The sequence below is a fragment of the Brachypodium distachyon genome, chromosome 1 (genome assembly GCF_000005505.3).
Source record: "Brachypodium distachyon strain Bd21 chromosome 1, Brachypodium_distachyon_v3.0, whole genome shotgun sequence".
Taxonomy (NCBI): domain Eukaryota; kingdom Viridiplantae; phylum Streptophyta; class Magnoliopsida; order Poales; family Poaceae; genus Brachypodium; species Brachypodium distachyon.
Genome location: NC_016131.3, coordinates 3,747,925 through 3,772,204, shown reverse-complemented (window position 1 = coordinate 3,772,204; position 24,280 = coordinate 3,747,925). Strand labels below are relative to the sequence as shown.

At 43.9% G+C, this 24,280-nt stretch overlaps 3 protein-coding genes and 1 non-coding gene across 6 annotated transcripts; all 4 read right to left on the bottom strand.

The window, feature by feature from the left end:
* Window positions 1-3,133: 3,133 nt before the first annotated feature.
* Window positions 3,134-3,323, bottom strand: MIR167B (microRNA MIR167b). Its single transcript, NR_126867.1, has one exon. It is a non-coding gene; the product is annotated as a microRNA MIR167b (primary transcript).
* An 8,815-nt stretch (window positions 3,324-12,138) lies between these two features.
* LOC100837728 (basic proline-rich protein) lies at window positions 12,139-13,058 on the bottom strand. The gene has a single exon (XM_003559263.4). The coding sequence runs from the start codon at window positions 12,796-12,798 to the stop codon at window positions 12,289-12,291; it is 510 nt and encodes a 169-aa protein (XP_003559311.1). The 5' UTR covers window positions 12,799-13,058; the 3' UTR covers window positions 12,139-12,288.
* Window positions 13,059-13,165: 107 nt separating this feature from the next.
* Window positions 13,166-16,607, bottom strand: LOC100837427. Of its 3 annotated transcripts, none has more exons than XM_010230116.3 (4): window positions 16,446-16,607; window positions 16,165-16,314; window positions 14,802-15,102; window positions 13,166-14,087 (listed from the first exon to the last, which is right to left on the bottom strand). In XM_010230116.3, the coding sequence occupies exons 3-4, from the start codon at window positions 15,090-15,092 to the stop codon at window positions 13,503-13,505; spliced, it is 876 nt and encodes a 291-aa protein (XP_010228418.1). In that variant the 5' UTR covers window positions 15,093-15,102; window positions 16,165-16,314; window positions 16,446-16,607; the 3' UTR covers window positions 13,166-13,502. The 3 variants fall into 3 exon arrangements, with proteins under 3 accessions (XP_010228418.1, XP_014755169.1, XP_014755171.1); XM_014899683.2 differs by having other exon boundaries at window positions 16,221-16,314; XM_014899685.2 differs by lacking the exon at window positions 16,165-16,314 and having other exon boundaries at window positions 16,446-16,600.
* Window positions 16,608-18,270: 1,663 nt separating this feature from the next.
* Window positions 18,271-20,905, bottom strand: LOC100845116 (60S ribosomal protein L4-1). The gene is made up of 2 exons (XM_003557387.4): window positions 19,765-20,905; window positions 18,271-18,642 (listed from the first exon to the last, which is right to left on the bottom strand). Exons 1-2 carry the CDS (start codon window positions 20,863-20,865, stop codon window positions 18,529-18,531), a joined length of 1,215 nt encoding a protein of 404 aa, XP_003557435.1. The 5' UTR covers window positions 20,866-20,905; the 3' UTR covers window positions 18,271-18,528.
* Window positions 20,906-24,280: the final 3,375 nt, after the last annotated feature.

Sequence of the window (24,280 nt, the reverse complement as noted above, 5' to 3'; positions counted from 1 at the left end):
AAAAAAAAAAATACAGTATTCCGAGCTCCATCTAGATCTAGATACGTAAGTTAATACGCAAAGGTTCACCACGCGTTCGAACGGAAGAAAGAAAAATTTAATTGCTGACGTAGCTGACTTCATCTCCAAATTGAATAGCTGCTGTCACGGCGGCAACGAATATTCAATTCAAACGGCCCCCAGGCACAAACAAAACCGATTGAATATGGGGCTGTACGGCCCCTGCATCACGAAGCGGTAAAATCAAGGAAGGTGGATCGAGATCGGTCGAGCTGGCTGCCCTGCCTGCGAGGCTGCCACTGATCGCTTCTGACATGAATAAAACCTTTTCAATTCTGATCAGAGAAAACGAAGCAAGCTGGTGCTGCTAGCTGATCACTGACAAAGACAAGTTAATGCGAATGCGCCCGGCAGTCGCATGCATACAGCTGTTCACCCTCCAGTCAATTCTTGTCTTGCTCGGCCGTACTTGCACGCACACAGTAACACAGCATGTTTCACACTGCCCAACATAATTTTTGGCCGACCGTTGGTTTATTGAAAGATTTGTTGTTTTAGAGCTAGCTACCTTGGCGGCCTCTGGAAATGCTTTCTACAGTAGGTTCATTGTGATCCCAAGAAAAAGGCTCACAACAATATCAATATTATAGTTATAGAGATACGCATCTAATATGAACTGATTGTCACAATCATTGGAATTTGATGAGCTATCTAAGTTTCAAGATCAGGGCAGGTGTGACCGGCTGTTCAATACAACTATGAATCACATACAAACAAACGTGTGCATGTATTTTCGAAGATAATTGTACTACTCCTTCCAATTCATAACAATGACTCAACTTGTAAATATATTTCAGTTCAAAATTGTTAATTCCAGAACAATCTTCGATCTGTACCAAATTGTGTCTGAGCATGTTCCTTTTGTTGACTTTCTGAAGAATTGGATTCAAACTGGATTCAAGAGAAGATAACTAAAATAACTGACTGACTCGCGAAGAGGTATTCTTAGAAGTCAACTAGGAGTTGACCTCGTGGATTGGTGCGCCATACTTACAACATTGTGATGTCATTCCGACGATCATGTATTTGATTATTAATAAAAATATAAATAACCGAAACACCCAAGAGTGTTTTAGGCAAGATGTGTCTAAGCTTGCATATGGAACCGCTACTGCTTCTTTGTATCATTGTACACCATCGGGTTTAATACTAAAGAATCATCATCCAGATTCAGTTTAAATACACAATTTAATCTATGTGTTACTTTCATTGTCAGATTCTATTGATGTAGAGTCAATACTAGCACCATCCACAGTGCCAAAATTAGCTGTGTCAAATACTTCATCCATTTTGCAGTAATAAACGATGCTTCATATAGATCTATCTTGAAATGCTCTACAGAGCAATAAGAAGAATGGAAGTCTTGCAAGTTAGTAGTAGATAAAAAAGGGAAATGTTTTGAATAGTATCACTTCCCAATATTTCCAAAGCTCGCACAATGGATCAAATGTATGCCATATTTTCTCATACCTATAATAGAAATTGCCCTATATGTTTTCTTACCACCCAGATACGTTTGTTTGCCAGTAACTGCACTTCTGTGCTATATTCCCTTAGAACCATATTCTATAAACGTGCATACGTTCATATCCCTTAGAACCATTCTAGAAAAGTATACATATATTCCTACTTCAGTTTAGCAAATGTAGTGCACATTGTTCACATCAAACACCATTACTGGTCCTGGTCTAAATAGCAAAACACATCGTTTTATTTATTTTTGCGAAAAACAACACATAGCATTTATCTAAACTGACCAGGGTTTACACAGTTAAGAAACTTGGGAAAGAAAACATGCAAGGGTGCCAAAAGTAGAAGGTAAAAAAAAAGTTCATTAAAACAATTATTTTGTCCTTATATATTGTGCTTTAATGGAATTATCACCCGTGTCAAATTTATAAAGTCCAAAATTTTACAGAAAACTTTCCACCATAGGATATGACAAGGAGTGCAAGGTACACTAAAGATCCAAACAGGGAGTAATCGCCGTGACAAACGGTGCGTATATACTAAACATATACTCCGTATATAAGTTATGAACTATCAATACTACATAAATATACTAGAAATATATACTTGTCCATTCATCTTCAAGCATCAGTTCCACAGCTAGCAGATATAAAGACAAATCTTGCTCAATGTAATATTTAAGGCCATTCAGGCAAGCCATTCAATTTCCTGAAAGTCAAAATGCGGTGGCCTGTAGTTCAACTTACCAAGATGACATTTACTCTTGCGTTATGTAACAACCTTATAATTACAAGCAGTAACATTAAACTAGCAAGAACAGTATGTTTCAAAGTATAAGCAGATCAACCGGAGCTTAATGCTATATATTGCTACCACAGGGACAGGGCACGGTAGATGAAGAATAAACACGGCATAGTACTTCTGAAACTTACTGACGGTCTGATCCTACCATGAGTTAATTGACCTTACTGCCTAGCACTCACTTTTTGTGAGCATTTTTTAAATATGTATCCTGTGAGCATTCTGAACAAGAATATATAGGTATATGGCAGTGGAATGGAAACTGCTGCAGGAAGCAGATCAGATCGGTACAATATATAAAACCCTGGTAGCATCCATCCATCTTTGGAAGTTTTGGATGCTGCCGATGCCATGCATGCTAGAACTACAGAAACAACCGGAGAATCCAGGACTAACAGGTCAAAGGTGCAGCAACCAAGTGGCCTTACTAGTATAGCAACTAAATAAATGTATGAAGCCATGGAAGATGCTACAAACAGATACCTAAACCTCTGACAACTCGATTAATCAAATCCCATTCACTTCGGTTGAGCAGCAAACTCGCTACTGCTCCCAAGAACCTAAACAATCCCCAGGGGATTCAAGCAATAAACATAGCGATGATTAACGAGCTATGCAGAAGTAAGAGAAGTAATGGCGGCTTTGGCAAGTTTCAGAGTTCCCATTTTATCATGTGAATCAGTGTTTGATGAGGAGAAAAGGAAGGGAGGCAACTAGCTACTGTTGCTCATCCAAGCGAAAAAAAGGATCATACCTGCCTTGGCCTCTGTGTGCAAATTGCAGAATCGATAGAGCTCATCTTCAGCTGTGCATGCCCAAACGGCGGGAAGAAGTGAGGCTGCCGCAGCATGACCTAGCAAGGCATGACCTCAAGATCAATCGAGCTATAGCTCAAAAAAACCACACGTGTATGTGTGAATCTTGCTTGATCACGCTGAGCTAGATCATGCTGGCAGCTTCACTCGTTCCCTCGGGCAGTAAGTAAGTAGCACTCTCTCTCGACAAGATCCGCATAAAATGAAGAAAAAACACCATGGAGACACGAGGCAAGAAACATTAGATCGATATGGTAGAACAACAAGAACAAGCGGGAGACTGCCTACATCACAAATCAAGATGGAGACCCTCGCGATGAGATCTGATCGATCTGATCTGTGGCAAGAACTCAAAGAAACATGGGAATGAAGAATCAAGAAGTGTGACAAACAGTGGGTCGGCAATAACATAGTAGAAGTACTACATAGAGGAAGGAAGGAAGAAGAGATGGGATTGGGGGCGGCTAGCTAGCATAGAGGAGGAAGAAGGCAAGGATCGAGATTTATAGAAGGGGGGAGATGCAAGCAAGGAGCTGCTGTGCAATGCAATGCAAGGCTGGTGTGGTGGGGGGAGATGCATGAGATCCGTAGAAGTTAACAATATCGCAACTCTCCTCAGCTGTTTCAGAATAGTGGTTGAGTGGCAGTAAAGTGGAGAGAGACAGAGATGGCGCAAGAGGCCAAGGGAGCTGGCCGAGTTCAGTACTGCTCCTATACTACTCTAGTAAGCTATGGCTAGAGCCTAGAGAGAGGCCTAGCTAGGTTTTAGTAGAGGCCTAGGAAGCTAGCTAGGGGACCCTAGACAGCCACCGCTGCACAGAGATGGCAGGAGGAGGCCGGGTGCAGAAGAGGGGGCAGGAAAAAGAGGAGGAGGAGAAACGATTTCGCATCCCGTCGCGTCGCGTCATGTCCAGCGGATCTCATCTCGTGGATTTAAGGGCTGCTGGCGCGAGAGCAAGACAAACTCGGCCTGGCCCGGCCGTACCCACCGGCCCCATGCGGCCCGGTTCGGTTTCGGACGTTTTGTGGCCGGAACCTTTGCGTTGCTTTGAATTTTTATCAGCCTATCCGGTCCAGAAAAAGGGAAGTTTCAAGATCGCGGGATCAAAAAACTTAATTAAACAAAAAATGTTCAGAATTTTTTTAAACGAATTTATGTATGGTTGATACGTTTTATTAGAACAAAATTAACATGCGAGCTGCACAAAAGTAAAGATATGTACATTTAGGATTGATGAATTTTATGTCTATTGTAGATACAAAATTTTATCTTTATGTTTTTTTATGAAAATACATTTCTCAGCTAAAATGACACATGTGGTGTACGTTTCTACGTAGTACTATCTCCGTCCAACGATAATTGGCGTATTAGCTTTGCTTTCAACGACGCTTTGACCAAGAATTACTCCTAAAATATATAATTATATGACATAAAATTGATATCATTGTGTTACTATTCCAAAGTATTTGCTCATGATTATGATTTAGATCATACAGTTGCATGCAAATGAAATAATTTTTGTCAAAGCATTGGTTAAATGGAACCTATCATGCCTACTATACTTGGATGGAGGTAGTACATGTAGGGCCTATTTACGGGTTTTTTATAACTTTTCAACTGATTTCTTAAGAAATACTAGGGTTTTTTTACCAATCAAGGCCCTCCAGCTTTGTGTATGTTCCTCTGTCGATGTAAAGCTTAATATTGCCCCTAATCTATTATATACTAAAAGCGATATGAGGGATACCGAGGAGAGGCACCACGTTGATCCACATCATCAGAATTAGTTTGATCGTTAGATCTAAGATCTGAGGGTCATGAAAAACGTTTGTCTTTTATTCTCACAGACATGTCCAGGTTCAAATGGGTCACATATGTCACGTAGACACGTTCAGGTTCAGATCCATTAGGTATGTCACGTGGCTGCTAAAATACTAAACCGAAGCCCACTCCAAACGTTGTTATTAGGCTTTGGGCTTTTGGTATTAAAAAAATGTCACTTTTCACATCACATTTCTGCTAAAAGAACTTATCCATGCCTGCGAAGTATCCGGTGAAAACCACCTCTACGCTGTAAACTGTGAAAACTCCATCGAAAAAAGTTCAAAAAATTCTAAAAAAAATACATATGTTAGGAAAATGATGTTTTAGATTTGTGTAAAATTTCAAGTCCAAACTCAATGGCGTTTGGTAGCAGCTGAAAAAAAATTGTGCATGAATAGTGATTTTCAGTGTTTGACACTATTCATTGTAAATTTCTCTTTTTAAATCCTTTCAATTGATTTTGACTTTGAACTTGAAATTTTGCAAATTTGTAGAACATCACACTCTCAACATATGGTATTTTTTTAAGAATTTTTTTTGAAACCTTTAAATATGTTTTTTATGAAGTTTGCACAGTAAACACGTTGCTAGCTATGTTAACTATTTGCTGCTCCACATGAATCACTCTCCGGTCGCCCATATCCAATACTATAAAACAAAAGGTATAATTCAAAATTAAATGAAATTGAATATGCTTAAGCAAATCTGTTACTCCTACTAAAGGCAATATGAGGGGTACCAAGGTGAGGCTCCCCGCAGATCCACATCGTTTGAAATATTTAGACCGTTAGATCTCATATCTGATGGTTAAGATTTAATAAGGTGGATATATCTGATGGGATAAGGACAAAACATCAAAGTGGTCTGAGGCTCATATAGGCCAGTATGCTAACTAAGCCAAATATTTACTTGTATGTTGTCGAACACAACATCGAACTACGTTAGACGATAAAAATGCTATTACATGATAACCGTTTCATTGTTTTTTCACGAATTACAAGAATATTAAGTAATAAGCTCGCTGAATTCGCCAAACCTTTATTTTGTAAACACGATTTATTAACGAGCATTAAAAGAATTATAATTATACACACCAATATGTGATCTTAAATTTATCTATGGCTGCTAACTAACATCGTGTGCAAACGATTGGCAAGATAGAAATGAAATATTTTTTGGACCATTGGATCTTATATCTGATGGTCAAGATTTAATGATGGGTATATCTTATGGGCTAGGGACAAATCATCAAAATGGTTTGAGGCCCACGTAAGGCCAATATGCTAACTAAGCCAAATATTTGTTTCTAAAAAAAAAACTAAGCCAAACATATTTTTTTGTATGGTGTCTAACACAACATAGTGTGTTACATGATAAATATGATTGAAATGACAACGTTTTCACTGTATTTTTCACGGATCACAAGAATATTAAGTTGAAAAATCACCAAAATCACCGGAATTTATATTTTATAAATAAGATTTTTTTTATGGGCATTAAAAGAATTATAATTTTATATAGCAACACGCGATCGTAAATTTGTCTATGTCTACTGATTAACATCATATACGAGCGACTGGCTAGATAGCAAATGAAAAAGCACTTACTAATCAATATCGCTACAGAATAAAATTTTAGTACAAGTATTGATAGTATAATCACGTAAAACTATAATCTCACATGATGACTTCCAAGAAAAATTACCTATTAATATAGCTTGCCGTACACATGACCTATCGGTGCAATCAGGTGATTGGCCAATTCAGCTTGCGAGTTTACTCTTGTGAACATGCGTGATTTAGATACCACACATGATTAATCACCTTAGGTAAGTTCCATGTTCTCGCACGTGATCTTGACTTTAATTCCAGAGACATAACTAATATCACCTCAAATAATGAATTAGTTCCGGTCAAAATAATAATAATGAATTAGTTCGATGCGAACGTTGATCAACCAACGTGTCATGATCTTGGAGGAAATTTTATTTTCACAATGTCTAACAGTGCATAAACCTATCATTTATTTAGTTCTTTTCAAATAATACAAGAATACATATATCTCTGTGAGTCAAAACATTAAAGATGAGTAAAGATATTTCCTGCGCGATTGCGCGGGACACCATGCTAGTTATTAGCAAAAACAAAAACTGACAATTATGAACTTGGCGCTGCATTATTACTACACTGGCCAGATGGCGGGCAAAGAGAAGATCGAAATAGGATGAGGACAGGGCGCAGGAGGTGTGTGTGTGTAAGAGGTGGGAAGGTGAGAACGGGTGAGGTGAAAAATAGATGGGTTGGAGGCATATTGAGTGTCGCAACTTTGTTCGGTACACATTTACTTACTCACTTAAACGTGACTAGATACGTGTGTGTATAGATAAAATTGTAACACTTAATATGTGACGGAGTGAGTATCCGTTAAAAAACGGGTAAAGCAAAACACAACTAATGCTTCATTTCTTTCATTAGTCGTGAAATTATCACTACCTTACCAATGTACGTGTAGCAGAGAGCCATCCTACGTGTAGAAGGACTCTGCGGGCAGAGTACATACATAACATAGGTTTGTGACGCAGCAGCTCTAGCTATAGTACTGTACCACTGGCACGCTGAATTGCTGATACAGTGATACTGTTTCAGCTTGATCTTACCAGGTGTGTTTTCCTCTCTCTTCTTTTGCTTCGAATAATTTTAGACAAAATTTATCATCGAGAGACGTATATACATATATACATGCAGCGCAATAACTTCAAACTACATGTATCCACTTGCAAATATGTCGACGATTACTTATTTACCGGTACCAACAGAGTACCAGTACAAGGGATAAGTTAGAATTTTCGCAATTGTACGTTGTGGACCTTCCGGTCTCCTGCCGTACGTTACGTGCTGCCGATGTGACAATACTTTGCGCTGGTGTGCTATGGCCTAGCTAGGAATCTCTAGCCTTTGCACGCTTAACAATCCAAGAGCAGCATCCTGCTTCCTAGCTTGTCAAGTGAAATGAAATGAGAGGGGAACGGCTGGTCAAGACCAAGTGATTGACTGTACCTCGGCTTAGCCCCCAAATGGAGAGCGAGAGAAAGGATGTGGCTCAAAGAAATACACGGCACTATACTCAGATTAGTTGTGTCCTTTTTACAGATCAATGAAAAACATATATACCCTCGTGGCACGCCTATGCCTCGGTGTCGATCGCCTGGCATGCAGTAATAATTTTCCGATAGCATGTTTGGAGACGTGTATCAGTATCATCCGCATGTAGAGATAGCATGTTCAGTTTGAAAGAAAAAGAAAAAAAATAGGACATGTGTCTTGCGAAGCTATTCTGTCTGTCCCTAAAAGTAATAAGTTGTACGTTCGAAATCAAACTTTTAAAACCTTAATCAAGTTTACAGAAAATTTTATCAACATCTATGTTTCTAAGTTAGTTTTAGTAACTCCATCATGATATATATTTTCATAATATACTTGTTTGATATTCTAAATGTTGATGTATTTTTCTATAAATTTAATAGTTTGTATTGGTCACAGATGAACCTGATGATATTGTAGCTAGGGAGAATTGACAAAATGCCATTCCAGACATATACAACTAGTCGAAATGCAAATAAGCTGTTCATTAAGTGAAGTGTGACCAAATATACGAAATTGTCAAAAGGACAATCTACCAACCTCTAAAATTATCAATCTACCAAAAGGATCTTCCTGTGGCTTGCGCTTCAGAACAAGCTCTTCACCAACGACAGGTGCTTCCACAGGGGTATCGCTTCCTCGGACAAGTGCCCTTCTGCGATCAGGCACCAACCACTGCTCATATGCTTCGATCAGTCCGGCTTGGGATTCCCTTCAAGCTCTCCACCCAAATGTTGCTAGCTAATAGAGTTCATCGCTGATCTCTAGGACCGGAGCGGGGACGACTAGGTTCGGTCCACGGTGGTAATTAATATCTCTTCTCTGAAATCTTTGGAAACGGAGAAACCTCTGGTTTTTCGTCACGAAGAAGAATGTATTCACTTCACGATTCAACGCTGCTCCACCGAGCTCCTCCTCCGGGCTTCTCGCTGCTCCTCCACGCCTCATAAAGTTATTCTAACAGACTGGCCCGTCACGTTGTCCCACCTTGCTGCGGGATTGTAACCTCTCTTAAATATCCTGTAAATTGTAATTTTCAAGCTTGTAAATAAGATTGTTTTGCTCTATAAAATGTGGTGCAAGCTGGTTTCACCCCCCTAGTTCCGTAAAAAAAAATGCTTAGATATATCAGGAGGCCGAACCTATAAATCTGAAGTTGACCCATGCATCCATACTTCCGCATGATGATGGCGGCATTTTGGTCCATTTAGTCCGTCAAACTTGTGATAGATCCCCCGGCCCCCTGGCATCTAAATTACAGTTTCATCTTATTGTGTGTTTTAGAATTATGCGTTCTAAAAAGGGACGCGATCTTCCATTAATTTACAATCTTACAAATTTAACAATCTCAATTCAGTGCTGCATTCCACGATCTGGGTGCAAATGTAGTTATATCTATAGAGTTTTTGGTACTTTCATCTCCTTTCTTTTTACCTTTTAGTGTCATACAAATCGAAAAGGCCTTAACTCATGTTCTTTTCTAGAATAAGAAGCTTTAAGTCCTCGAAAGGTATCCTAGGGGGAAATATGATGGCTTAATTGTAAGGCACACTAATGTAAATTGAGTATGACAAAAGTAAGCAGGCATTAAATTGCATATAATCAGATCTTTCCCAGTAGGTGGGAGCGGCATACGTACGTACGTACAGGCACTAACTTGTTTTTATGACCCAGCAAACTACACGCATATGGCACGATGGTACAGATGCAATCAGCAAAGCAATGACAAGAGATTAATTAATTGTCCAAGCCAAGGGCATAACTAAATAGCGCCATAGCACTATCACCGTTTTTTTATTAATTTGATATATGTCAATATAATTTTTTAGTATTCGATAAAATGTCACCGTAATTTTTATGTTTTAAAAAATGGCACTACAATTGTATCTTTCAACTCATTATATATAGTGGCGTTTTTCTAAAAAAAAATATTGATATTTGCAATGATATTTTTTGAAAGATAAAAGTTACAAGTGTATTTTTAAAATATGCAAAAATTACAGTGACATGTATCAAATTAACCTTTTTCAGTTGGAAAAAGTTCTTAAGAACTTTGTTATATCTCTGTGGTTGCTATATTTGTTTCCATCAACAGGTCGAGGCAAATAATGGCAGGCATGCAGCAAGTTTTGTACTACCAGCAACCTCTACCTAGCTGACAAAGCACGCACAGGCTAGGCTAGTCTACTCTACAGAGAGGAGAGCGGAGATAAACACAGCCATGCTGCTGCTAGCTTGATTAGGCATACCACATGCATGCACTTTGAATCTAGCTACTTTCTCTGATCCAGATTTAATAAATGCATGTCTTCCTGCCTTGCATGTGGTCCAAATACTGTGTCCAAAGCCACACCGAGAATTTCCTTCCTTTACAATATAGTACTAATTATTTTTGGAAGCTCAGCTCTCACAATAAAATTTGAGCATAAAACAATAATGAACTCAGTTAAAGCAGCCTGCAGATGCAGCACTGATGATCTAGATCCTCTGTTTACAAGCAGGTGCAGGCCTAGCGATGGAGTAGAGATGTGCTTAGGCTTAGCTGCTTTAGGTCTCTTCTCTTGAGGCTAGTATGTATATGCACGCGTACTTGTTGCGCTCTCCTCACCTCTCACATCCAAACCCCTGCCCATAGTAAATTGAAGCAAATGCGCGAGTAAATGGCGACGTACTGCTAGTACTCTACTCGTCCAGATGTGTTGGACCAGGATGCATTCTTGCATGAATTGGCATTTTTACTTTGGAGGAGTGAAGAAGAGCATCGATCTACTTGGTGAACCGACCCATGAAGCACCCATGCACGAAACCGTAATTTGTGCAATTTTCATACATGCAGGCGGCCTACCTGTTCCTCTTTGCTTTTTTTGTTCTTTCATGAATGCAAACTCTCCACCCTTGGCACCTCGCGTGGTCGAGTTTCGATGTAGAAACTAAATATACTCCATCTATCCAACAAAAAATGTTTCGCCTTTCTCAAAATTTAGATGTATCTAGATGTGACTTAGTATATAGATGAATTTAAATTTAGTCAAAGTTGATGCATCATTTGTTGTACGGAAGGAGTACGTTTTTTTGACCGTGTAACTATTTCTAAGTCTTCGAGACTTTTGCTTCGATCAATTAAGAGGAAATTGCACCGGTGCCCGACAACTTGAGAGGGGAGAGCAATTTAGTACATTAACTCGTTGCAAATCGAGCAAAACTGATCTAAAAACTTGCTTAATTTCTTCTGATTTCTACATGTGTAATAATCTCAAAGTCACCAATAATCTCAAAGTCACCAATGATCTTCCGCTTTATGAATCGCTCAGAAACAGGCTAGGCTAGGGTACCCGCTCCTTATCTCTAGTCTCTACACTGTGCTTGTAGCTGTTGTACAGGGGCCAGGTGCGGGCGTACGTGCAGTAGCTGGCTAGCTAGGTCGATCGTCTCATCGGGGACGCTTTATTTTAACAGCGCGGCGGAAGCGAATCAATCGATTGCTTTTGGGTGCCTCCGTACACGCGCCGTGCATGCGGTCCGGTCGCCGTGCCGTTGTTGCGTGTGTGCATATGCCGTGGTCCTTCGGCCTACGCATGGCCTGGGTGCATGCACGTATAGGGGATAGCTCTGGCTGCATGCATGCACGATCCGGGCACGCGCGCCTCAAAAGCCAATCCATGCCTCTCTTTTTTTGTTTTATTTTATCTAGGCGTGATCGGGCAAAGGAAAAAAGAAGGAGCTGCATGGGAAGCAACCAACTATTGTCAGCCTTTTTGGGGTCAGGCAACCAAACAGCCTCACCCCTCGCGGCCCACGCTGCGTTGAGGTCCCAAGAGGGAAATCCTCTTGGGCCTGATCCAGGCTCGGTACCATTCCCAATCAATCATCGCGGCCTAGGCCAGCCTGCTCGATGGATAACCAGTAGATACGAGCCGGCCCAACGGGCCTTAGCCGAATAGTCAACATCTCCAGATGAATGAACGGATTTCGTTCTTCCGGACCGGTCACGTTCGTCTTCCATAACAAACGCAGTACACGGATCACGTCGGAACAAGACGCCTGCTGCAGGCGTGTCTTTTATTCGAAGCTAAACGAGGAATATTTTACAGCACTAGTTCTTCTCTGGCCATCGAGAGGCCGACGATGCGTTGCGTACGTCGCGCACACATGACATATGCTCCTGCTGCTACGCGTTCTACACGAAGGGCGGCGGGACGTCCGACGGCTTGGGCGGCACGACCTCGGGCGGCGCCCGCGGCGGGTCCAGCTCCGGCGGCAGCGGCGGGGACGGGGCCTCAGGGTTCCGCGGCGGCACGCTCGGGATCTCCGGCGTCGGCGGCGACGGCACCGACGGGCCGGGCATCTCCGGCCCAGGCCCAGGCCCGGGCATCGGCACGTCGTCGATTCCCGGCGGCAGCGGCTCGAACTCCGGCGGCGTGTCGATGCTCGGCATCTCCTCCGGCGGCCGCGCCGCGCCCGGCATCTCCTCTGGCGGCCGCGCGTTGCCCGGCATCTCATCCGGCGACGGGCCCGGGAACCCCGGCGGCGTCGTCGCGTTGCAGCGGACGCCGCCCACGGCCACGGAGCACGCTGGCCTGTGCAGCAGCGGGACAGAGCGCAGACTACGCGCCACGGCCTTGCCGGTGCCGATGCCGATGCCGCGGCGCCATGGAAGCGACGCTCTCACGAGGCTCACTGACGACATCGATCTTCGCTGGTCTAAGCTCTAGTCGAGTACAAGCCAAGTTTGGGAGGATCTCAATCGGAGATGATACTACTCTGAAGAAGTGTGGGCAAGTGTGCGAGAACCACCGTAGAACGATATGGGTCGACGTACTTAAACGGCTTGCCGCTCTCGAGGCGACACGTGCGGCCCCGAGAGCCGCGGAGCTGGCACGGCCGTACATGGCACGTGGCACCCGTGCTGGCAGGAGGCGACACGTGGGCGCATGGCAGCACAAGAGCAAGGCTCACAGTGCTCTGCACAAGTCGGGCGCCTTCCTGCCAGAGTAGTGATCCAGGGCAGTAGAAGTTTCAAAGTTACTGGAGTCCGTCAGCTGAGACACGAGGAGTAAATAATGTGTGGGATCATAGATAGATGGACTTTTACATTTACATAGCAATAAGTAGCGAGCAATCCAGGACAGGCAAAGGCTGGAAGACGGAGGCGCAGCAAGCACTAGCAGAGCTCTACGTCGAGGGCACCGGTCGAATCGATCGCTTCCTCTGCTGCTGCTGCAACGAACTCTACACAAGACGGAGAAACAAAATCTCTTCCCCAAGATCGACAAGGAAAAAGGAAAGAAAGGAAGATCGCATCAATTATTTTGCGAACACCGCCCTGCAGCTGCAGGTGTCCGTTCTCAGAGACCAATGGCGCCGGCGCCGGGGACGGGGGAGGATCTGGTCTCAGGAGGAGAGGAGGCGGCGGAGCTGGAGCAGGTGCTCCTCGTTGGAGATGTTGAGTGACAGCCGGAGGTTGGTCAGCAGCGACTCCTGCTCCCACGTCAGCGGCCCCGACGCGTGCAGCGCCCGCACCGTCGACCGGTACGCCTCCAGCTCCAGCTCGTGGACATCCACGCCGCCGCCGCTGCCGCCAGAGGCATCCTGCGACCCGTCGCTCAGCACGCCGTCGTCCTCCGTGCTCCCCGACGACGCGCACGGGAGCCCGGCCCCGGCGGCGGCGGACATGGCGTCGCCGCGCCCCACAGAGCAGCACCCATTGCCGAATCGGAGCTCCTCCGCCGCCGCCACGCTGTCCGCGCTGCAGCTGGCCACGGAGCACTCCGCCTCGGCCTCGTCCCTAACCTGGAGATACCTCTGCTGCAGGGGGTGGTGGTCCGCCATTGCTGCTGCTGTCTTGTGGGCGTGTGAGATGAGTCTTCTTCTCTGCACTGGCTGAGGAGAGTCCAGAGCTGCGGCTGATTTCCGTTTCTTGTTGCCTGATGATCTCCCAAGCAGGTCTGCAGGTAGCTGTTTGCCTCTTCGGGCGGCCTGCAAAAGATGGATACATTGTCAAAATGTTTGCTCTTATAGTCTTATTAGTGCACAATTTTGATGCGAGTTTAGTCTGAATGTCGGATGCCCTTCAGTCATAGTCTCTTGCCCTGAATGTCTGATGCCCTTCAGTCATAGAACTAAAGGGTTGAAGATTACATTTTATGATGAGGTTGTGAAGTTCATGACCGACAGGTTATGGTCTTATGGAAGCTAATGCAAAAGAAGATGGTAGGTCAACTGCTTTAACTGCCTATTACTTTGTACCCAAAAAATGTGGCTAGATTTGCAGAAATAGTAATATGATGGGACACCAAAATCATACTGCTACAATTTGGTCCATGAAATGCATGCTTCTGATGCTGGACAGACTGAATTGCTCGAATATAAATCATTTTCCTGAAACGGTTGAAGTCTGCACTCTTCAGAGAAGAAGGCAATTTATGCCAAAGCTCTAAACTGATATCTACTGGCAAGTAGTATTCATGTTCTAAAAATACCAACTACAAGCAATGCAAAGGTTCCTTAAACTTGCAAGGATGGCTTAGCAGTCATTTGAGCAGACCAATTGCAAACAATCATTTAAAGACTATGAAGCTACAACCTTGCAAATATCTATACAAAGCAACTGTTGACTGAGCGACTCATTTGAGAAATGATCATATCCATGGTGAAATGCACCATCAACATGCTCAACTGGTTCGCACTTACCTTGTCAGATGCAGGAAACTGCTTGCCATAAGGAGCTGCTGTAGGAGGATCGTCTTGAAGTGGGACTCTCAAGCTTGTAATGTGGAACTCTTTCAGCTGGATGCAATCGGCGAGCCTGATGACAAAGTAATTGTTCTTCAGCATCTTTGCAATCTTGCCAAGCTTCCATGTGTTTTGGTCCAACACCTCAGTTACATCTCCGATGAACCATCTGCATCTTGTCTGAACCATCATGGCTGGTTGATTTAACCTGACGCCGTAGTCCCCCGATGCGCTGTTTTTCAGATTCATGATTCTACTCCTGAACCATGAGAATTAAGGTCAGATTATGAGCTAGCAACACTAGAAAGAAAAAGATATCAGGGATTGATAACAATCACAAAGACAAAATTCCTGTAAAAGTATAATACGATATAATACGATCTTATTCTCCATTTGTTATGCGACCATAAACAGAAAGATTGTGCTAGATCATGTGCAATTATCTGTTTCACTGCAAAAGAGGACTTCGTTGAGCAAGTTAACAGAACTAATCGACTGCCCTCCGATTTCAGCACGAGAAAAGATCAACAGAGGTCTAGATCAGAAGTCCGATCGTTCATCTACATATGCACTGAAAATGACTTGAAACAAATAGTCAACACCAATTCAGATCCCTCGTTAAAAAATCCCAATCCAGATCCATCTCCCATTACGAGCTAAGAATAAGGACAGCTGCTCAAACTCACGAAATTCCGACGTAGGAATACCACCAAATTACACACCTTTAACGCAAACAGAGAACACAAGTCAAAAATAAAATCTACTGTCTCATACATGTTAAGCCAATCTCCCAATCTAGATCCAATGGTATAAACGAACCCTGAAGAATCAGGAAACGAACAAATAAAAACAGATCCAACTTGTACCATGCTCATGGATACAACGATTGAAATCTCAAAACGCAAGACAACCCATAAACTAGCAAGTCTAAAAAGGGGATCACTTTTCATGAACAAAGACTTGACTTGTTTTCAGTCCTCATTACCAGAATAGTCGATCGAGATTTCTAGCTAAAAAAACAAAGTAAAACGCGGAAAAGAACAGCAATCCATGGAACTATGAACACTTCCAGCCTGTCAAAACTGAAACATTGGGCATTAACGATCCAAAGACATGGAACAAATGCCCTCAATAAAAACAACAACACTCGGGAGAAACCAGATTAAGATTTCTAACTGGAAACTGATAGTAGCAGCTCGAATTGGGATAAAGAACACCGAGGTCAAGAACTCCAGAGGATTCGATCTTAATCAAGATGGGAGAAATTGAACGGGAAAGGAATCCAATACGACAGCTGAGGATTTTTCCACTTCTCACCAACCTGCGACAGACCAGTCGATTCACCTTGCCAATCCAAGAACAGGAGAAGAAGCAAACCTCGGAGTACCGATCCTCTAATTAATCCCCAATTGGGTTGCTCCAACCCAATTGGGATTAACCCGCGAGGCGGAAGCCGGGGGAGACAGCAGTTCTGGTAAAAGAAAAAGGAAATAAAACCAAGCTGAAAAATTTACCACCACCGAACTCCAAGAATAGAAAATGAAAATTGGATGTGTGAAAAAAAAAAGCTGGAGAGAAATTGGAGACTGATCGGCGACCAACCTGGGAGGAGCGGAAGATTAATCAGGCGGTTACGGAGCGATCGGGACGCCTGAGTTTGAGGGGCCGGACCTTGGAAGTGGCGTGCTCTTTTGCTGCATATACATGGAGAGGGCTGTTCCTTCCTTCAGTTCTTGGCTGATGCTTTCTTTCTTTTTTCCTATATTCTTTTTTTTACCACTTAAAATATATTTAATTTAAACTTGGCAACATTATCTCAACAAAAAAATGTTACTCAAGGCCGCCAATGGAAGTTTATAAATTGAAATGCCTGTAAATGAGCGTCGCTTTCTCAGCAGAGGATGTCGATGTAGGTCCAATCTGTACAATCTTGAATCCGAGATGCACTACTTCTCGTGAAAAATTAATTTCTAAATCGTCTCGTTGATAATTCAGAAAAACAAATAGAAGTACCCCCAAACAGCTTGTGCTCATCTAAAAGAAGGAACATTTGCTTCACGAAAGTGTGCAAAACAATTTGCAAAGTAGTTTCATCCATTTAATGACAATATCTCAAGAATTCAAACATACATAAAAGTTTTCATAATTTCCATGTTTTTCCTGGGGAAATGACGACGAGAACAATTGGTCTTATTTGTGAGGTACGTTGCTTTCCGGTGTGACAATTGCAGACAGCTTTTCCCGTGTGTTTATTATGTTAATATTGTGTTTCCCCTAATCTGTTGGTGAGTGAGTTCTTGCTTAATTTAAGAGAAGAAAACAGATGACTCTGAGTTGTACAATGCCAGGCTGGTTTAGCGTCTTGTTGGAGGAGTCTAGTTGTCATTTAACAGTAGACGAAAAGAAATGTTACTTTTCCTGGCTTTTGGATCTAGATCGAGTGGTGTTCATCCTCCGGTCCTCCCCATTATCGTCGACGAAGACCTTGCTCACGACTTCACGCACCCTACCTTACTCATTTCCTTCCGTATCGAATTACATTCCGCCTCTTGACTACAAAGATCTGTTCTTTTTGGATACTCCAGTAAGATCAGCTCAAATCTGGATCTCCCTTTCTCAGGCACCCCCAGAAGAACTCCAGGATAGCTCCTTGCCATCACTTGGGCAGTTGCTTTTCAAAGTGGTGATTGGTAATAATGATTTTTACATAAGATTGCTACTCCCTCCGGTCGGAATTACTTGTTGTTGAAATATTACATGTATCTATGTATTTAGACGCATTTTAAACATAGATGCATACATATTTGACAAATTTGAGGCAAGTAATATGGGTCGGAGGAGTAATAATTCTATCTTATGCCAAGACTTCGGTAAGCTAGAAGAAAAATTCGGAAACGTGCGCACAGATGATAAGTAGAGAAGGGCAGGATGATTAGCACTAGCGCTGGTGCGCAGACAAAGAGGATAGAAGAGATTATCCACATCACCGCTTCATATAAAGTTCCTTTAGATAAATGAAAAGCATAAATTTGTTACTACGGAGGAAATTGTGCTGGCACTAAATTTTACTACTGCACTGCCGGTCCTATGCATATTGTGCAGGAGGTCAGGATACTCCCTAACAGGCAGAGGTGCAACATGATGATCCCTGCTTAGTTGAAACAAATGAATTAGTTTTTCAAAATGTTGTGTCATTTAAAAAAAAATGTTCATCTGGTTCAACTAAGGAGGGTGATACCAGAGGGTCACAATTTTGCAGCTATCTACCAACAGGGGATAACTTGCTATTACCAGCCAGGTGACCTGCATGTCACGTGCCATATCAAGTCAACTGAGATCAGACCAAAAATACGAAAACAGCATTCCGATTTTTTTGAATGACAAGATAAATGTGACAACCTTCACATCTTCAAATTTCCAACACTTATTTGCATGCAAACGACTAAATATGATATCTCATCACCCAATTTAACAATCGATTAATGTCAAATTTGGTTGTAAAACATGCCATACAGTCATACACTACGTCTCTCCAGATGAGTCCACAGGAAAAACACTCAATAACCAGCAAAATGGCTAGTGCCTGAAACTCCCAATAGCAACAAAAAATATAACAGTACTAAGAAAAGACATTTTTTCTGATCTTAAGGTAAGATGATAAACAGCTGCTACTTCGACCAGAAGATCACTGACTAACACCAAGCCACTTCGAGAAGACGTCAAACTCAGTGTAGTCACTATCAGAGATCATGGTCTTGTACCACGCCTTTCCAGCTGCCTTGATCTTAGACGACTCATCCTACAAGAAGAGGTGTTGTTTAGTATAAGAAACGAATAAATGCGTGATAGCACATTTGAACATCTGAGAATGGCGAATTGCAGTAAAGGACATGGAAACACAGTCGTTTCTGAATAAATGCATGATAGGAAATTTAAACATCTGAGAATGGCGAATTGCAGTAAGGCCACATGGAAGACACAAATTAATTGACCAATATAAATGTTAATTGCATATTTCATGCTAACTTCAGAGATATTTGGCAATCAGAAAACTGGATGTGTCATTGAAAATGTCTGCAGGACGAAATTATGTTTTCAAAACATCCAGGCTAAAGTGTATTACAAGAAACACAAGTGTTAATGTAACAGGAAAGATCAAACAAAGTAATGGTTAAGACTTAAGGCTGCCAAATTTCGGTGGCAACTAGCAAAAACAGTAGTCTTGCAGAGATTTCATTACTTCATCACATGAACTCTAAAACATGACAGAAATAACAATGGCAAATTACTAAGAACACATGGCATCATATCAATTGGCTAAACAAATTTTATACAATGTGCTACTTCCTCTGTCTCATATTAAGTGACTCAAATTTGCCTAAATATTGATGTATCTATGCCTAAAAAGCGTTTAGATACATGTAAGAGAAAGTCACTTAATATGGGACGGACGGAGTATTAAACTACAATGCATAGGAAAGCTAACAGACTAATCAACAGTTTGACACAAGAGCACAACTAATATAGAACTATATAAACAGACACATAAGACAAAGGTCATGAACTAACAAAATAAGGCAGACAGCTTCACTACAACTATACAAGATCAAACAAGCAAGAATTAACTCCAGTACACAAAATACAGCACAGCTACATTTACCTAGGAAGTACAGCACAAGTTTACGTAAAAACACATCACTAGTGCCTGTTCCGAACACCAGTTAAAACAGAAGGTACTGTATTTGCACGCTAAGTTGGAATCACCAGAGACTCCACAGAACATTCCAGAATTCTTAACAAAAGCATTTCAACTTACTTGAACTATAATCATTACGCTTGTAAATGCAACAAAGGTACATAACCAGCTAGAAGCAAACATGCTACGATATGAAACAGAGAAGATAGCAAAGGAGTAACATACCGCACTTAATTTGGTCCTCTTGGAGTCTAGCTTCTCTTTCCTGGCCTTGATACGTGCTGCCTCGGCGAGAACAGCCATCTTGCGTGCAGTCCCGAAGTACGGGTTCAGCTTGAGCACCGCAGCAGCATTCTTCAGCGGGTTCTTCCTAGCCTCCCTACGCTTCACCTCCTTGTTGATGGGCTTCACAACAGACTGGACCTCATCAGAGTTGATGAGCCTGGACAGATCAGCATTCGCCATCTTGGGCCTCGGGAGCACAAACCCCTTCTTCTTCAGCGACGGTGTCTCGAGGGACCCGTACACCTCATCCAGCTTCTTGAAAGCAGATTCAGTCCAGATAACGAACCGGCCAAGGTGGCCACCAGGGGCAAGGTCGAGCAGGTTGAGGCGCTCAACATTGGCAACATCAACACCAGGAAGGTTGCGGAAAGCCTTGACAATCTTAGAGCCCTCGGTGCCGTAGACAACGAGAGGGCCCTTGCGGTTGATGTACCTGCGATTGCGCATCTTTCCCTTGCCCGGGCGAATGCCGACGGAGTCCTTGGCCTTCTCGGCATCAGCATAGGCACCAAGCTGCTTCAGTATCTTGATGGACTGGGCGGTCTTCTCGATGGACTCCGCTGAGTCGGAGACGACCAACGGGAACTCGGGGACGGACTCGATGCGGTGGCCGCGGGCGAGGACGAGGGACGGGACGGCGGTGGCGGCGAGGGCGGAGGCGACGGCGACGCGGCGGAGGCGCACGTTGACGCGGCGGTGCCACTTGCGCCAGATCTTGGTGGGCGCGAACATGCGGCCGCCACGGCACATGTTGCCGAAGGCTCCCTGGCCGGCGCGGTGGGTGCCGCCGCCGCCGACGCGGGGGATACGGGAGACGGCGCGGCCGGTTCCCCAGGACTCGGCCGAGGTCTGGTGGCCGGCGCGGCGGGACACGGCGTAGGGCTGGCGGCTGTTGCAGGAGATGAGCCTGTGGGTGAAGCGGACGACGTCGGGGCGGATCGGCGCGCGGAAGACGTGCGGCATCGGGACGCCGGCGGAGTCGGTGGCCATGTCCCCTTCCAGGGCCTTCACGGAGACCAGCGGGCGCGCGGAGGTGGCCATCGCGGCGGCTGGGGAGGTCGGGGTAGGAGGGGTTTGGGCGGCGGGGTGAGGAGCGAGTTTATATTAGGGCTTTGGTGTTGGAGGCTAGGGTTTGGTTTGTGAGGTGGACTCTGGGCCTACACTACTGTCTACTGGGCTGTCTTGGACCTTTGGCAGACACAAGCATCAAGCGATGCCGAGCAGCAGGAGCGCAGGACATTACCCATACAGACTGCCGAGTGATGGCAAAATGAAGCCCAAGCGTAATGCCAAACAATGGGCCGGGAAGCTGACCACCTTGGGCCAATAAGCCTTTTTCATCCGTTATTAGGCCGTAGGCCACATTCTCTCTCTTTTTCTGCAAGGGTAGGCCACATTCAGAACCGATCCAGCAGGTCCCGTCTTCTAGGCCTAAAAAAGATCTCCGCCTCTCCGGCCATTCTCGAAAAAAATCTCTTGAACAAACAGCTCAGGTCAGGGAGCGCACGTCGCTCTCCGCCTCTCCGGCCAGAAACGCTGCAAGGCAAACGCCTTGGCGTCTCGCAGCCACAACCCGACCCAGGCAGGGTGCAGTTAACCTGGTCGCGGTCGGTCACGCGCTGGAGAGAGTCCAATCGATCGGCCGTCCGAGCCCGTCCGGTCGGGCTCGTAATTGACGTCACGGCGGACGTTATACTTCCATGAATTCCATCGGCCAGCGCTGTAAGCCTGTAGTGCTAGCCAATTTACCAGCCGTGATTGGTACTAAGCTGGGCGCAGCGTTTGTGTGCATCATGTGAAATGTGGAAAAAGGTTCTTCCAGCCCAATGCATTTTAGCATATGGAACCTGAACGGAAAAGCGTTCGGGTACTTATCGGTGCATCTTTTTTGGCCTTTGATTCTTCAGTCCAAGTGAAAGGAATGAAGTTTTTTCTTCAGAAACTAGCTAGTACTGCTTTCCTCAGGCACCCAGTATGAGCTATACTTGTCAAAAACTGGAGTACTAGCTATATTTTCTTTGGGCTTTATTTTGTTTTAGCTCATTGTGTTCTGAATTTCTGAGCTGTAGCATTGCTCCAACATAGGTTTTGTATAAACGATGCAAAGAGTATTTCAGACCGAGAGGAATTGATTAAATTTGGTATGGAGAGAAAAAAGAATCGAATTATAACGAAATGACGAGACAACCAGCGGATTGATCGCCCCTGTCTCGTATGGCCCTACCTACATAAACAGAGTGCAGTAATTATTAATCGCACGACTTCGCCGAATTATTAGGAAGCTATCTGTCAAGTAATATGATCCCAAGATAAGATATGAAAAAGATAAGGCGCTCACACCACGCAGACACGACTGCAAAAGGGGGAGCAAAGGGCCATGAAGTTTGACACAAGCAAGCCCTACGTATCAACCACTAATTAAGTAGGGTTAGGGTTGCTTTAGATGTAACACCTGCTTTCCCACGTAGCTAATTTGTCCCAACCAAATGGCATGGCACCAAAAGCATTGCTTTCTTACAGGGGGGAAATATTGCACCTATCTAAAGTGAAAGTGGTGAGTAGGGAGGCCGTTTTTTTAACCTTTGTTCTTTCTCTCTATCTACCATCATAGGAGTATATTATTGTGACACAGAAATATGAAATGATGCCTCATTTGATTATGAGCGAGATCAACAGTGCAAATCTTCACTCAAGACATGTCTCAACTTTTCTTAGAAAAGAAAAAAAAAAGGCTGGTGATAAAGCCTAGCTAGCTAGAAGAAAGCAAGAGTTATGCACTCAAGTAGATAAACTTAGCCATCAGAGCTTTGGGCCAAGATCCTTGTATCAGTATTATTTTCAATAACCATTTCAGCTTGGCCAACAGAAGCTTGCCCATTGCATTACATGGTTTCTTTTTTTTTTTGCGCAAAGCATTACATGGTTTCTTCATTGGCAAAAAATAAAAAACGGGAGCTCTTGCATGCGGGCCATGTTCCTTTGATGATCGTAGTGGGGCCACTCTTTCAGTGTAGGTACATGCAAGCAACGTGAAGTAAGAATTTAATTCCTGCGTCTGTCTTGACTTAATTAGCAATAAAATGGGGGAGGTCTTGGCAAATTAACTATATCCTCCCTTCATGTTTTTTCTCTCTCGAATAAATCTTATCAATTTACCATTCAATTATTTGTCACCGAGGAGAGTACGATCTCTCTAAAATAAATACTTACAGATACACAATGTCACTGTCCATCAATCGTACTCCTACGTGAAGAGGGACAGCGTGCATCAATCGCCATTGTTGTTGACGAGAAGGGGCCGGGAACAGTCGCCACTGCCTTTGCTTTTCCGTGGAAGTAACAGCTGATGTGATGTTTACGGGCGCAGGATGCATGCGGGTGGGCCCTCTCGTTATTCATTAGTACTGGTTCCCCTTAATTGACCTACTGGCAGCAGCAGCAGCAATTAAGCACTGTGCACGCACACGTCGCTTAACGCCAAAGCTCTGCACGGAGCATTATGTCCTGCTGGTGCCTGCCTGCTATATCCCCCCTATGCCCGGGGCCTCCAGAACACCCTGAAAATGAAAACAAAGAAATGCTACTCCTATCGTCAAAATAATCATTTCCATTCGAGCGTTAGCTCTGCAGGTTTCTAGCTACCGATTATCAAAGAAAAATCTTATCCAAAAAAATTATGAAAGAAAAAAAAACGAATTGCCTTGCTTGAGTGAGAGAAAGATTAAAGCAGGAAGCATTCTAACTTGTACTGCCACGACGTCCAATGTCTGTTAGTGTTGACTCTTCCCGCAGAAAAGTAGCTCAACACATAACCCGGCCATCTTGCAAAGATAAATTATTGTGTCCACCACTAATAAAACCGGAAGGCAGTACAGTCCTACAAAAACAAAACACAGAGAGGTGGCCGTGGCACACGTCTATACTGTAGCAGTGATTGCCTGCCTGCCTTGTATCCACGGCTTAATCATCATCGATCGTCTGCTGCTACGTCCGTCCGTCCGGCACACGTCGCGTCATTCCCGGTAGGAGGGGGTCCAGGGCAGAGGCATCCGTCCGATCCAGGACGTACGGCCCTGGTGGCCATGCACGCACGCATGCATGGCGATGCCTCTAAACCGGGTGGACCCCACCCGACGTATTCTTCAGGCAGCCAGTATCGCAGTACAGTATGTATGTATTCATCTGCCGGCAACGGCAACTGGTCACAGGCAGCAGTACGTTCGATCTCACGCTGTCAAGTGTCAAGTAACAATCGAGCTAATTAGCCACAGCGATGAGAAGGAATTATGCAGAGATCGATGTTTCGTGTGTGTGGCCGTTTGGGCGTAGTGTGGTCGTGGTCCCTGCGTTGTTTTGGCGTTGGAATCTTTTTCGCTCGGTTTTATGCTGCGTGCTGAGTGCGCAGCAAAAGCTAAAGAGAGAGCGAGGCCGGGATGGGAACTGTTTTGTTGCCTGG

Bases quoted from the DNA above. Each gene is read 5' to 3' on its own strand.
- LOC100837728 (XM_003559263.4), bottom strand. From the start codon at position 12,798: ATGTCGTCAGTGAGCCTCGTGAGAGCGTCGCTTCCATGGCGCCGCGGC.
- LOC100845116 (XM_003557387.4), bottom strand. From the start codon at position 20,865: ATGGCCACCTCCGCGCGCCCGCTGGTCTCCGTGAAGGCCCTGGAAGGG. The intron at 18,643-19,764 runs GTATGTTACTCC...CTCTTCTTGTAG, and splicing joins AGAGGACCAAATTAAGTGCG to GATGAGTCGTCTAAGATCAA.
- LOC100837427 (XM_010230116.3), bottom strand. From the start codon at position 15,092: ATGAATCTGAAAAACAGCGCATCGGGGGACTACGGCGTCAGGTTAAAT. The intron at 14,088-14,801 runs GTAAGTGCGAAC...CATCTTTTGCAG, and splicing joins AGTTTCCTGCATCTGACAAG to GCCGCCCGAAGAGGCAAACA.